This window comes from Etheostoma spectabile, unplaced genomic scaffold (assembly GCF_008692095.1).
Source record: "Etheostoma spectabile isolate EspeVRDwgs_2016 unplaced genomic scaffold, UIUC_Espe_1.0 scaffold00569767, whole genome shotgun sequence".
Classification (NCBI taxonomy): domain Eukaryota; kingdom Metazoa; phylum Chordata; class Actinopteri; order Perciformes; family Percidae; genus Etheostoma; species Etheostoma spectabile.
The window spans coordinates 9719-22695 of NW_022605309.1; the positions used below are offsets into that span (position 1 = coordinate 9719).

Consider the following 12977-nt stretch of genomic DNA (forward strand, 5'->3'; position numbering starts at 1 on the left):
GAGAAATGCATTTTTTGGGTCACACAACTCACAAATGTTCCTCTTTTTTCTTTAAAGTCCTACTTAAACCACATGAAATCATCTTTTTTTGTAGTCAATATTGTCAATATGCTATAACAGCCAAAAAAAGCCTTTTAATTTAAGCTGGACTCAAGTGCGATATCAGATCTGTTTTGTCTATTACTTGCTTTGACCTTGCTTTAAGTCAATGAACCAGTCATATATTAAGTGAAATGACTGAGGACCTCATACATCTAATTTCCTACTATTAAGATGCCACAAAATTAGGTCTTTCTCTTTGTGGTAAAGCCTTAAAAACATTTAGTTTTGATCTCATAAATTAGGGTTAAATTCACACACCTACTATATTTACTTTAAAATTAAAGAGATCATTGTGTTTGGTTTTTAATCAATTATAATTTAAAATATAGGCCTGTGAGCATGAATATTTAGATGTAAACATTAATAACAACAGCTACTATGTACTCACACCAACTGGTGTAGCATTTTACATTCGGATTGCAGACTGTGTAGCTGGTGATTTTCAAATTCTTTTTGTGTCAAATCTTTCAAATTCTTTTGTCATCTTATCATGTAAATAAATACTGTCAAAACATTTGCTTCATGTCCTTGAAATGGAAGCTACTGTACATATAGATACACATTGAATGTGAGAATATTATAATATTACAGTTTGGGATTTATTAATTCATTAAAAGGAATTAATGTATCATATTGGTGAATAATTGCCATATGCACATTTAAGGAGGTTACTTTCCAAACAAAAGATGCAAAAGAAGAGGGAAGAGTACTTTATTCCTACATGTGAGCTGACTCAGATGAAATTAGAAAAGTCGATCTACAGGAGAATAAATAGATGAAAGCAATACAGAAGGGCTAAGAGCCTTACTGCAAATTTTTCAATTTTGTTTTTATGTTTTGAATTGTCCCCAATGTTTCCCTTTACATAAATACATCTCCAGCATGAATTGATTCAGAAAAAAGGTAGAAATGGGTGCATAGAAATTCACCTGAATGTAAGAAACTAAGTGTTTAATGCTCAAAGTTTTCTGGGGGAGGACCCCCCAGACCACCTGCATCATAAGTCTCCACACAGATTTGGAAAATAAACCTTGGATTAGGGTTGCCAGACCAGTAATGATTAGGCCAAATGTTGGCGCCATCTAACTACAAACTGGGCAGGTAAAATAAACATATGCTGGTTATTAACAAGCTGGGAAAGCCAAATGTTGTTTTGCATTGCATTACTTTTATTTAATTTGGGTTGGGCTAAGCCTCAAACCTCCTCAAGTCCTAGAAACGCCCCTGCCTAGCCCACTTGGAGTGCCAGCTTTTTGTTTTATTCAAATCGTTTCAAGGCAAAACTTATACACTGGCCTATAGCCTACTTACTGAAGGCAATTTTTTACAGTGGATCAAAAATATTTCCTCTGTGACCAGGCAACTGCTTTTTTGGTTGGCAGCTTGTTTTGGAGTAGGACTGGCCTAATTCTGCCCCAATGTGGCCAAAAACCAATTAGGCCCACAACTATTGCTTATCTGTTAGTAGCCTATTTGTGAGGAGGGATATTGAAGCAAAACCCAAACGAGCCATTATGTTTGGGTACCGGATATAGATATAGATATAGATATATATATCTATATATATATATATATAAGTAGGAGGTCTGACACACAGTGGGGTGTAAATGTAAAAGCGCTAATGAACTGCCCCGCCCGGTCATGTCTCCATGCCTCCTGTGGTAAAGGTTTCCTGTGTTGAGTTTAAGCATGTGTAAAAGCCAGCCCCTGCCGCGACCACTGGATTCCTTCCTCTCATCTTTGGAAATGCCAATTGATTCAAACGGCCAAACGGAACAGCCCGGGGGCGGTGTAAAAACCTCTCTCTCTTCTGCCGCTCTGTCCATCCCTCATTACAGGACATACCATCTGACACACGTGCATCTCATTTAGGTGAGTGCGCGGCGCTGAGCCCCTGACAGCACAGCGGTTTCCGTTAGAAGGAAATGATGGAGAAGGAAAGTTTCTGACGTCTCTCCGTTTTGGGACTGTGCGCAGGAAAGCTGGAGATCACTTTTCGCTTTTGCGCTGTTTGGTCGTAGCCTACTCCTCATAACGCACAGATACTGTAAATCTGAACAATCTGTATGGATTTGGGATGAATAGGTTCTCCGACACTGAAATGTCTCAGGATTGGAAATGCAGCTCCTCGTCTGCCTGTTGCTTTTTATTATCACAACAGGTAAGGAAACCAGGAAATTGTTCTAGAGCCTATTGTTTACACTGTTTTATATATGCTTTTGTTATCATAGGGCTTGGTAGCAACTGGACACACATTTTTTATTAGGCTACTAACGTTTAAATTCAATCACAATAGTGCATTCTTTGTTGTCAATATGAATCAGGTTGATAGGTTTGTGTATAATAGAATTGGGTATTGTGTCAACCTGAATGCTTCAAGCCCAGACCCAAATCTTAGGGGCCAATCTATGAATATGTGGATAAGAAACAAGAGGACCAGATCTGTGATCTGTTGCTGCAAAATTAAGCTTTTCGTTTTCGCTAATTTTCTCTTATTTTTGCTTTTACTTTAAAAAAAAAAAAAAAAAGACATGATCTGAGAATGAACAGCCCTTTGTTAAACTGCCCACAACTTATACTCTGACACTGTGACACCTCTCCATTAGAGTCTATGTATAGATAGGTCTGAGCATGTGTGTGTGTGTGTGTGTATTTTAGGCCCGTGTGTAATGTGTGTGTGAGCAATTGTACAGAGTGAAAATTAAATTTTCCCTTGTGGGATAAATAAAGGCATGTCGTCTTCTTCTTCTTCTTCTTCTTCTTCTTCTTCTTCTTCTATCCAAAATGAACTAGCTTTCACTGCAACATAACACAGAGGTCAGGAGAATTATGCCAGAGTTAACCAGAATCTTTACTTCTTTCCTCAGATAAAACATTGGCCTTGTCGCACAACCACTGTGGTGGAAATGTCAGCCTGGACCAAAAGCCTACTGGTCACATCAATCTCACTTTTCCTAGACTTTATACTGACACCAACAATAGACTCAACCCATTGAACCACCAGTCTGACAAAACCCTAAGTCTGTCAACTTGCACTTGGACGATAGGTATTCCTTTGGGTCAAACAGTATTTTTAAAGTCAGTATGGTTGGAAAGTGGTTGGAGGGTATCGGTGCGCTGTGTTTTGAACGAGGAAGATCAGGTCTTGGATAGTGGGGGGACGGCTCTGCTCTCCGGCTGTGATGGGAACAAAGCCACCTTCAATTGGACAGGACCAGGACGCTCCTCAAATGAAATTCAGCTGTTCTATTATGGTGAGAAACCATAACCTAATTATCTAGATTAATTTATTGAGTCAGAATGGCCCACTTTCCTGCACCCTGATCACGAGAGTCTGATCTAATTGTTGTAATAACATTTGGATTTGGTTTTGAGCTGCTTTTTGTTTATTTTGTATATGTTGTAACTCATTGAATACACAAAAAGCATTTTTTGGGTTACAGTAGAAGAAAAGTACAGTTACCTGTATGATGTGTAACTGTGGAAACAGTCTGTAAAAATGTATTGTTCAAACTGTCCTGTGAGCTGTAAATCTGTCCATTGGAAAGTTCTTATCACACGTTATGTTGTTGTGATTTCCACTCTGTCTCTCCTCACCCTCTCCCTCTCTGTTTTTGTGTTTGTTCCTGGTTATCCAGTCAAGGAAGGTGAGAGGAATTCCTCGGAGGACCACACCAGCCCACATACAGACCAAGACCTCTTGCGTTGGTCTCAGACAGGAACCAGCTTTACAAGCACAGCTCCTGTTGGTCAAGAGGTGGTAACAGGAACACAAGGGGGCAGAGGTCACCTCTACAAAGGTCTGGAGTGGAGTTCTGGGCCTCGTTCTGCATCTAGTCCCTCCTCTCAGGGACAGAGGCTGCTGCCCCCCACCTCACCCCTGCAGGGACTCACTGTGGCTGGGAGAGCCGATAGGGAAACTCTCCCTCTTCCTGAGGAAGAACCAAACAATGGAGCGGATACATCTGGAGCTGCTCACCTCACTGATGGCAAAATGGCTGCCAAACAGAGAACACACCCCAATTTTCTGCAAACACTCATTCCAGATACGCTGTTTCACACATCAGACACAGCATACACACAAAAACAATCAAGCAACGAGCTCCCTCAAACCCAGATGGCAATAACACATGCAACAGCCAGTAGCTCCAACACCTTGCATGGCACAGAAATACACAAATACACAGACACTCAGACTTCTAAACCATCTATAACCGTGCAAGCTCAGCCCATCGTGTCCAGCTCCAGCGCCCCACCTCTCACCTCTTCTCCCCATTTGCTACATTCCAGGACAACCTGGGAGAGTGGTACCATTCTAATCCCACATGGTGGCGCTATTAGTGGGGTACCTGGAGAAAAACAACCCCATTCCTGGAGGAGCCAGCAAAACACAGACGGACTTAACTCTGATCTGACCTCCGCCATCACCTCTGATCCTTTAAAATCACCCATCGAACTGCAGCAGGATGAGTCAAGCAGCGCGCAAACTGATACTGAACCCACTGCGTCATCATCGTCATCCTCACCCGGCTCCAGCTGGACTCGTTCATCCGCCACCCACATCACATGGCATGACACAGCTTTTGATGCTGTCGAGGCTGCTTCATTTCATCCAAACATTAGTCGAACTGACTCATCTCTGTTGGCCGTGTCAGATGTTAACAGCCAAACTGCTGCGCTTGAGTCTTCTGATAAATTTGAAAACGCGGAGGTGCTTCACACTTTCACTTCATCCACGCAGAGTCAAACAAACTCTCCACAAAGCACAGAGAGCGTCACACGGTCGCCGCTTCCTGACACGTCCCCCCTTTTCACACAGACAAGCAACGAAGAGACACAAAGTACACACAGAAATTTTGTTAATGCATACATGACTACTAACACTATCTCCTACTCGCCTGACAGTACCAAAGTTGATGACCGGACTTTGAGTTTCCCCGGTTCTTCTTCTTCTACACCAAGAGCAGCACTGACGCTGGGAGATGTAGTCCATAACTCCACCCCTACAGGAGCCACTACTGACACTGAAACACACACACTGCATCCCACTCACACACTCTTACATGACAGCTCGTCTACAGATTCATCAACTCCTGTTCCTCTTTTTTCATCCAGTTCATCCATACATCCATACACGCTTCAAACACACACCGCTTTCCCCGGTAGTTCACATTTAACGCACACACCCCTGCCTTTGCTATCCACTACGACTGAATCCGCTGCACACACACCTCATACACAGAACAGCCCGCCTTTGCCATCTTCTACTGATGTCCCAGTTATGCATAAACAGCCCCACAACTATATGACTACTACACATACTTCTCTGCTCTCACTCATAACTGCAAAATCAGATGATGGAGATAGAGAGGTAGAAGTAGTTAAAGAGGATGAGTCTTGGCAGTGGTTTCCCAGAAGCACAACCACACAAACTCCTACAGCTGGATCTCCATCTGGGACAACCCAACACCCCAGCCAAGAGAACCATTCTGCACTCACACCTTCTGTTTTAACCTCCACTTGGAGCTCCACAACTAGTCAGACACCCACGTTCTACATTGTGCCAAACCAACCTACAGCCATCAGAGGTATTGCACATATTTGTGTGTTATTAAAATAATACTTTGGTGTTTCCAGGCCTGTTCTAATAGAAATATTTGTTCTGTCTGTATTTGTCCGTCCAGTGGAGTCCATTGAGCTGCTACTGCAGATCATTGTTGGAGAATTCATGTCGTCTTTTACTTCAGGTTTGGAGGAAGACACCATTGCCTGGGTAAGAGATTGTGTACACACACACACTGGCATGCAAAAAAGCACATGAGCAATGTTATTGTACAACAGCTTTAGAGTTTGATTTAGTAACTGTTACAAAGTTGTAACTCCCTGTTTCTTTCAGGTGAAGCCGTACCTACAGAAAGCTCCGGGGTTCAGCAGACTGCTTGGAGTCTGGAGCAGGTGAGGTCTTACAGAGTGCATGTTCTGTAGCTCCAGTCAGCTCAAGTTTGTGTCTCTTATATTTTAACACTTAATTCAAGTTACAAGTTTTAAACTCAACATTGACAAGTTTACACACTATAATGTTGTTTATGCATCCCGCAGACCTATCTATTCATTAAAAGCATTTTTTTTTTCCAATTGACAAATGTAAATCAAATGTTCAGTCTCCTCCTTTTAGCTCTCTTGTGGTCTCCCCTTAACTCCTGAGGAGGGACATATTTGTCTCTTTAGCTGAATGCTGCACTATGTCCATCAGCTACAGTACTTGCTAACTATCTGCCATTTGAATACATCTTCAGAACAGCAAATTCTTCTGAGTTTTTCAATGATGGCCAGGTATTAATTTTTCAGAAAATTGGATGCTAAGCTCTGTGTCTCAAATTTAATGGTAATACATGACACTCAGGCACAGACTGGGGTTACGTTGCATGACATGAATATGCTGTTGTCTTAGTGGCAATGCAGTGCAGAGTCTGGTGGAGTTTAAAACCAGCGGGGCTCTGCAGTGGCTCAGCATGACTGGATCCACATCACTGATGGAGCGAACAGGACTAGCTCAGGCGGTCCGTGATGGGAGGAGCTTTAGATCATCCAAGATCACCAACGTCACACTGGGAGGTAAGCCTAGGTTATAATGGCCACTTGTAGACAGCTGACCAAAGATTCCTAACTTTTGGGCCACCCTTGTGGCCTAGTGGTTTAAGGTGAGTCCAGCCGAGGACCTTTTGTTGCATGTTGTCCTCTTCCTCTCTCCCCTGGTTTCCTGTCATCTCTACTTAGGCACAAAAAATACTTTAACAGCCAGTTTAGCAGTCAGCCACAGCGGCTACATTTATTTACATGGGAGGAAACTCCATTCTTAACCTGCTTATTCAATTAACCTGGTTACAGACAGACCCAAGTAAACATTATAACTCGGTTAGATTGACTTAATTAAGCTCATAATGCAGTTATGAGAGATCTCATTAATGCGTCTGGTTTACTCAGATATTAAACGTGTGACTGTGGCATGTAATCATCTCACTGTACTCCTTTTACTTTCGGTTGTTGTGCTGTGGCTGCGTGTTTGTGGGTGGACAAATTAGGTTAGTATATTCTGATTGTGGATAATTTGGGGCAATACGGATACTTGTCTGCACTGTATGAAATAATACAGTATAAACAAAAGTCAACCAATTTTTCATGTAAACAGTCACTAAATTGCGCTATATAGACTTCCAAAACATATATATTTATTGTTTTATTTTTTTATTTTCTGGCACACATGCCCCGCCATCTGCAAGGTGTTTCAGCTATTGTTTTAACATTAACAAGGACATTTAAAGGATAATGCTGGTAGTATTCTATATTTGTTACAGTCCTTGGGGGAAAAAAATATCCTAACAAGTATTGTCTGTGTGTCCAGTGCCTGATATATCTTATTCCTTTGTGCCATAGAGCCCAATTGTTTACTAGAAACGTTTAAAAAAATAATAATAAATAGTAAATTAAACAAATAAGTCCCACCATCCTGCTGCCGTGAATGCACCAATTGGGTAATAATATGCAGCATAAAATTGGCTCCTGTTTGAGTAACATTTGCTAAAAACTACGGTTCCCAGCTGATTTTAGACATTAGTTTACTTCTCCTTTAAAAAATAAAGGACACAAACATATTTGTGACCCATTTTGAAAGATTTACCTCTTCAGTCGGTACTGGAATGAGCTTGGTAGTGCCAGAAACTGGGTATGGAAGTACTGAGACCGACTAACCCAATGTTTTTGTTGTTGTTGTTTTTGTGGCATTTCTTGACAGTAATAAAATTGTAGAAGAACACCAGCCTCATTCTTCAACACCTTTTCCATCCAGGTCTGCAGGGTGATGTGTGTGACTGGTTACTGCAGTGTCCAGCAGGCTACAAGTGTGTGTTCCAGCCTGGCTCTTCAAACTACAGCTGTTCTTCTGTCTGCCACTTTGACTACTGCCACCACCATGGCATCTGTACTCACCACCCGGGCCAGCGTCCAGTTTGCCGGTAAGAGCACAGAGGCACTAATACACACACTTAGGGCAAATAATTCAGTATGATAATTTCAACGGAATCATATTGTGATGAAATCACACGCATATTGACATATCATGGTATACAATTACATTGTCTAAATTAGTAATTACAAGTACATACTTAACTTAATTTTCTCACAAGATTTATTGTGAAACATTGTAGGGTAATATCCTTTTTTTAAGAACTGCAGATTTTTTTAACATCACACATCAGTATATAGCTAGAATTTTGATTTTTTTTTTTTTTTCTCTATATTTCACTTGAAACTGTCATCACATTATTGATGATTATTTATCTAAAATCTCATTGTAAAAAATATTTTGTGAAAGCACCATTTGTCAACCTGACAATATCGTCGCAATATCAATGTATTTGGTCAAGAATATCGTGACATCTGATGTTCTCCATGTCTTCCGGCCCTACATACACAAATTTTGGACATTTTTGTGCATTAAAGTATATTTTTGTTTGTGTCTCAGCTGCCTTGTTGGAGAGGACTTCTGGTACATGGGTCAGAGGTGTGACATGAGGATGACTCGAGTACGGCTCGTGGGCGCATGTCTTGCCATCTTACTCATCATGGTGACAGTGATTGGCGTTTTAGCCTTTGTGGCAGTGCGACGTTACAGAGCCATTCTGATCCAGGCCAAAATAGATCAGACTCGGAGCAGGTATGCACTGACTCACTGATGTTCACGTAAAATTACAGCTCACAACATACAACCTGCAATACAAAGATTAATACACACAATTCACAGATATTACACAGACACCCTGTACATGACATGTTGTATAAACTACCAGATGTTTAGAAAATTATGTAGTTAAAAGAAAAATGTTGAAAATAAATGAAATGGGCAACTGTGTGTCTATAACAGTGGGTGTTGAACAGTCCTGTGGGATTCTGGGTGGACCTTTTAAATAACAGAGGAAACACATGTTAACACACACATACACACCTTTGGTAAACATAAAAGTACAGTTGACTTAACATGACTTGACTCCATTTAATGTGTACATGGAAATAACACCATGGACACCTTTTGGGGAGATCATCCTTCAACTGACATGGGCTTAACTACACTAACAGTAATTTTAATTAAAATAATGTCCACTAGGTGTCACATTCTGGCTGCCAAACCCCAAACTGAAGATGAATGCTGTACTGTAACCTCTTGTAAAATGTCGAGATGATCTGACTGAATCCAAATGTCCGCGATCTGGACTTGCAGACAATGATATGTTCACTGTCATGTTATTTGACAGGACTTCAGGACTTTGGGCCTCACTTTCATGTTGATGAATCAAAATTCCTGTTACCCACATGGGTCTACTGACATTTGCTATGTACCCAAGATAAACCTCACATACACCACATAAGAATATTCTGGCTTAAAAATGATGTGTATTTTACAGGATTGGACTGCTTTATTATTATCATCTTCAATTTCTTGTCACATCCTTATTGCTATAAACTATGGATAATCTTCCAAGCAAGTCTGGAAAATCTGTACCCCAAGCAGACTGTCTAGAAGTCTCCTTGAGGCAGTGTGGACATGATGAATAGTAGTTATATAAGTAATATGGACAGTCTTCAACAAATGTGTTGAAGCGCCAACATTTTACATCTTAAAGCTGTCCTGGCCAACATTTGTATGGTTAAACAGTTGTTGTCAGTCACAGAATGGGAGGTAAGAGTTTTATCCGCTGTAGTTTCATCCTATTGCTGAGATTGACTTCTAACATTTGGAATGGGTACGGACAGAGAAGGTTCAGACAGGAGTCGGTAGTTAAGCCATAAATCCAGAGTGTCTCATTAATGGCAGGGAGAGACGTTCTGTCCACAGAAAGTAGGGCTCTTAGATCAGTTTTACTTTCTCCAGCAGGACCACCCAACAGGAGAGCAGAGTTTACTGAAGTCATTTTTACCTTTCCCCCCCATTGTTTGCTTTTTGCAATTTTTTTTGCAGCGAGAGTTTAAAAAAACAAACAGATTTGTTTGGAAATTATTTATTCTTACTCTAACCCATATCAAATTTTATCAGATACAGTAAATATTGTACTATCCTGTGAATATTAATCCAAACATTATGATTTGTTGTGTGTGCAGCTATCGCAGGTTCAACCATTTTGATGAGCTGTCAGGACGGTTCTGGTTGCGTTCGTGGGCAGGATCAGCAGACTCACTAGATAATCCCGCCTTCACACGCTCCGATGAGTTACTGCACATGCGGGCGCTTGACCGCCCCTGCTGTTACCACGACGACACGCTGTCACTGGCCTCCACCTGCGCCAGCCACGGAACACGCATCAATACAATCTACCCCCACAGGTGCACACACACACACACACACACACACCACAAGTCCAATATTACACGTTCATTTTTTCATATGCTTAATAGTATCAAAATGTTATTGATATTGGAACAAATGTCTCTGTCCTCAATCTATCTGTCTAAAATATGAAAAACATACTACAGTATGCATAAGATATAACATACATGTGCCTGTACATCGAGTGCACACCATGTAAAGCAACAACAGATTTAAGTGATAATTAAAAACTAAAGTAAAAAATGCAGCCATCGTCCTAAGGTGGATGAGAATTAGCATTCCCATGGTAACAGAACAAGAATTATTGTCTACTTTTGGTTCCGAGGAAATGTTAACTTGGGGGTCCAAACAGAAATTAGATCAGATCTACAAACCTGGCTTAGACACAAACACAATCTGTAATAATACACCACAAAGAAAAACTAATTATGCTTTAAAATCCCATGCACTGAAGGTGGAGTCAGTAATTCTGAAGAAAGATTAATTAAGCTCACCGCCCAAAACAAATACACCCCTCATGTCCAAGCTCCTTTTTTCCTATTGCTCTCGCTCCCACTCCCTTTCTCTTTATAAACCATAACCTTTCCTCTGTATGAGAATTAACAGAACAGTTATGATTCCCATTTACTGAGCCAGGGCTGTGTATGAAAACCAGATTTTCTTTCAGCATGCAAACAGAATGAACAGCTAGCGTACTGTAAGGAGATATTTGCTGAATTTGACAAAAATTGTATTGAATTCAAATCCCTGACTCCACCTTACACAGTTTTCCTTAATGTTTATAATGAACTTTAAAAAAAAAAGTTTAAAGCGGCCACTTGGGGGCAGCATAACAATGTTGACACAATATTGACATTTTAGCACACAACAAAATTCGGTTATAATTTGCTGTGGATTATTTTCATTTTTACGAGTCGCTTTCTTATGTTATGCACACATTATTGATTTTTATCAGTTTTAATTAATATTTAACTTTAAATGAAGCAAAGGCAAGCAAGAAAATACAAAAACATCTTTAAAAAAACATCTTTTAAAATATATATATTTTTGTTTTATGTATACCATAAATAAATGTGTAAAATACAATACAATTTTAAACAATGTAAATGAATCATTAAAAAAAAAAATCCTTTTTATTACGTATAGTTCCCCTAAGTTTTTCTTGACAAACAACTATGTAAGTATTGGCACTCATTCACACAAACACATAAGCGCATATAGACAATGTCTGTAAATAATCCCTTGGCTCTCTGTGTTCCCTGTAGCTCCCAGTATGGTTGGAGGGGGAGCGAGATGAGCATGGGGGATGGTGTGTTGGACTCGGGAAAGGCCAGTGACCTCTCTGTCTGTAGCTGGCCTGTGGAACCCATTCAGTGGACTCCCTTCCCACTTCTGCAGCAACTGGCTTCCCACAGGACACCTGCAGTGAGTGTTTGACTGTGTGTGTGATTGTGTGTGAGAGACAGAAAACGAGAGAGACACGGATATCTGGTTTTATTATGTTGTTGTTTCCCCGTTTCACCAGGTGAGGGTGTCGAGGCCACGGTCCTACTGTGAAGGCATGGAGCTGGTAGACCTGGGGAAGAGCTGGACTGCGTGACACGCATAAAAAAAGAATCAAATCCAATGTTGACACTGGTATTTGCAGCTCATTTGTTCATTGTAGACCTTGAATGTTCTTGTTTTGTTAAAAAAAAACTTTAAAACAATAAGTGTAAATGTGTACTTTATATAAGTCTATATTTTTTTGTTAGGTTGTTGCTACGTCATCCATTTTGAATCTCAAACCTGTTTCTTATATGCTTATTCAGATAAGATGTAGGATATACTGTAAAGTAAGAAAAAACAAAGAATCAGTCTAAATGTCTGTGGCGCCGAATCTTATATACTGCTTTAATAAACAAATCTTACTCAGGGCAAGAATAAATGTATTCTGTTTTTTTTTTTTACTTTTGACAGTTCATAAATGTTAGTCCTTGTGCATTTAAACATACTGAGCTTTCCATTATGTCATCATTTAGCAACGAAAGTTCATTTGTAACACATTACATACAAAAGGAAGTTCAATTGCTTTACATAATGCATTGTAACATTTTACAGAAAGCACATCATCAACCATTAAAACACAAAGTAAGTCATAAAATAAATGAAAACAATGTGGGATTAATTACTTATCCTTTCAAAACACCTTCTGGTTTGTTCCAGGCATGACTGGATTACCTGCTCTGTGGCACCAATAGTCCCAGCTTTTTGTTTAAATGTAATGTGATTAATCCCACATTTATTTTAAGAATTTGAACAGTTCAAGTATACTATCAACTAAGGTGTGTCCTGTACTACTACTGTATCTAATCCTGTGGTCCTGTCTGATGGAGGGACCCTGTGTCAAAATCTAATTTTAAGACCATATTTGGAACCCACAAAAAAGAGTTTTCTGCCTCCTAATCTGATTCAAGATCTATGGTGCATATGTTGTACTCGATGTTTAGTTTGGACT

The 12977-nt window shown here is 40.1% G+C and overlaps 1 protein-coding gene across 1 annotated transcript; it reads left to right on the top strand.

Annotated features, from left to right (window-relative positions):
- Nucleotides 1–1785: 1785 nt before the first annotated feature.
- On the top strand, nucleotides 1786–12472 carry LOC116685315 (mucin-16). Its single transcript, XM_032510436.1, has 11 exons — nucleotides 1786–2263; nucleotides 2970–3356; nucleotides 3741–5690; nucleotides 5787–5875; nucleotides 5999–6057; nucleotides 6554–6717; nucleotides 7949–8114; nucleotides 8624–8815; nucleotides 10255–10476; nucleotides 11746–11905; nucleotides 12006–12472. Exons 1-11 carry the CDS (start codon nucleotides 2221–2223, stop codon nucleotides 12078–12080), a joined length of 3507 nt encoding a protein of 1168 aa, XP_032366327.1. The 5' UTR covers nucleotides 1786–2220; the 3' UTR covers nucleotides 12081–12472.
- Nucleotides 12473–12977: the final 505 nt, after the last annotated feature.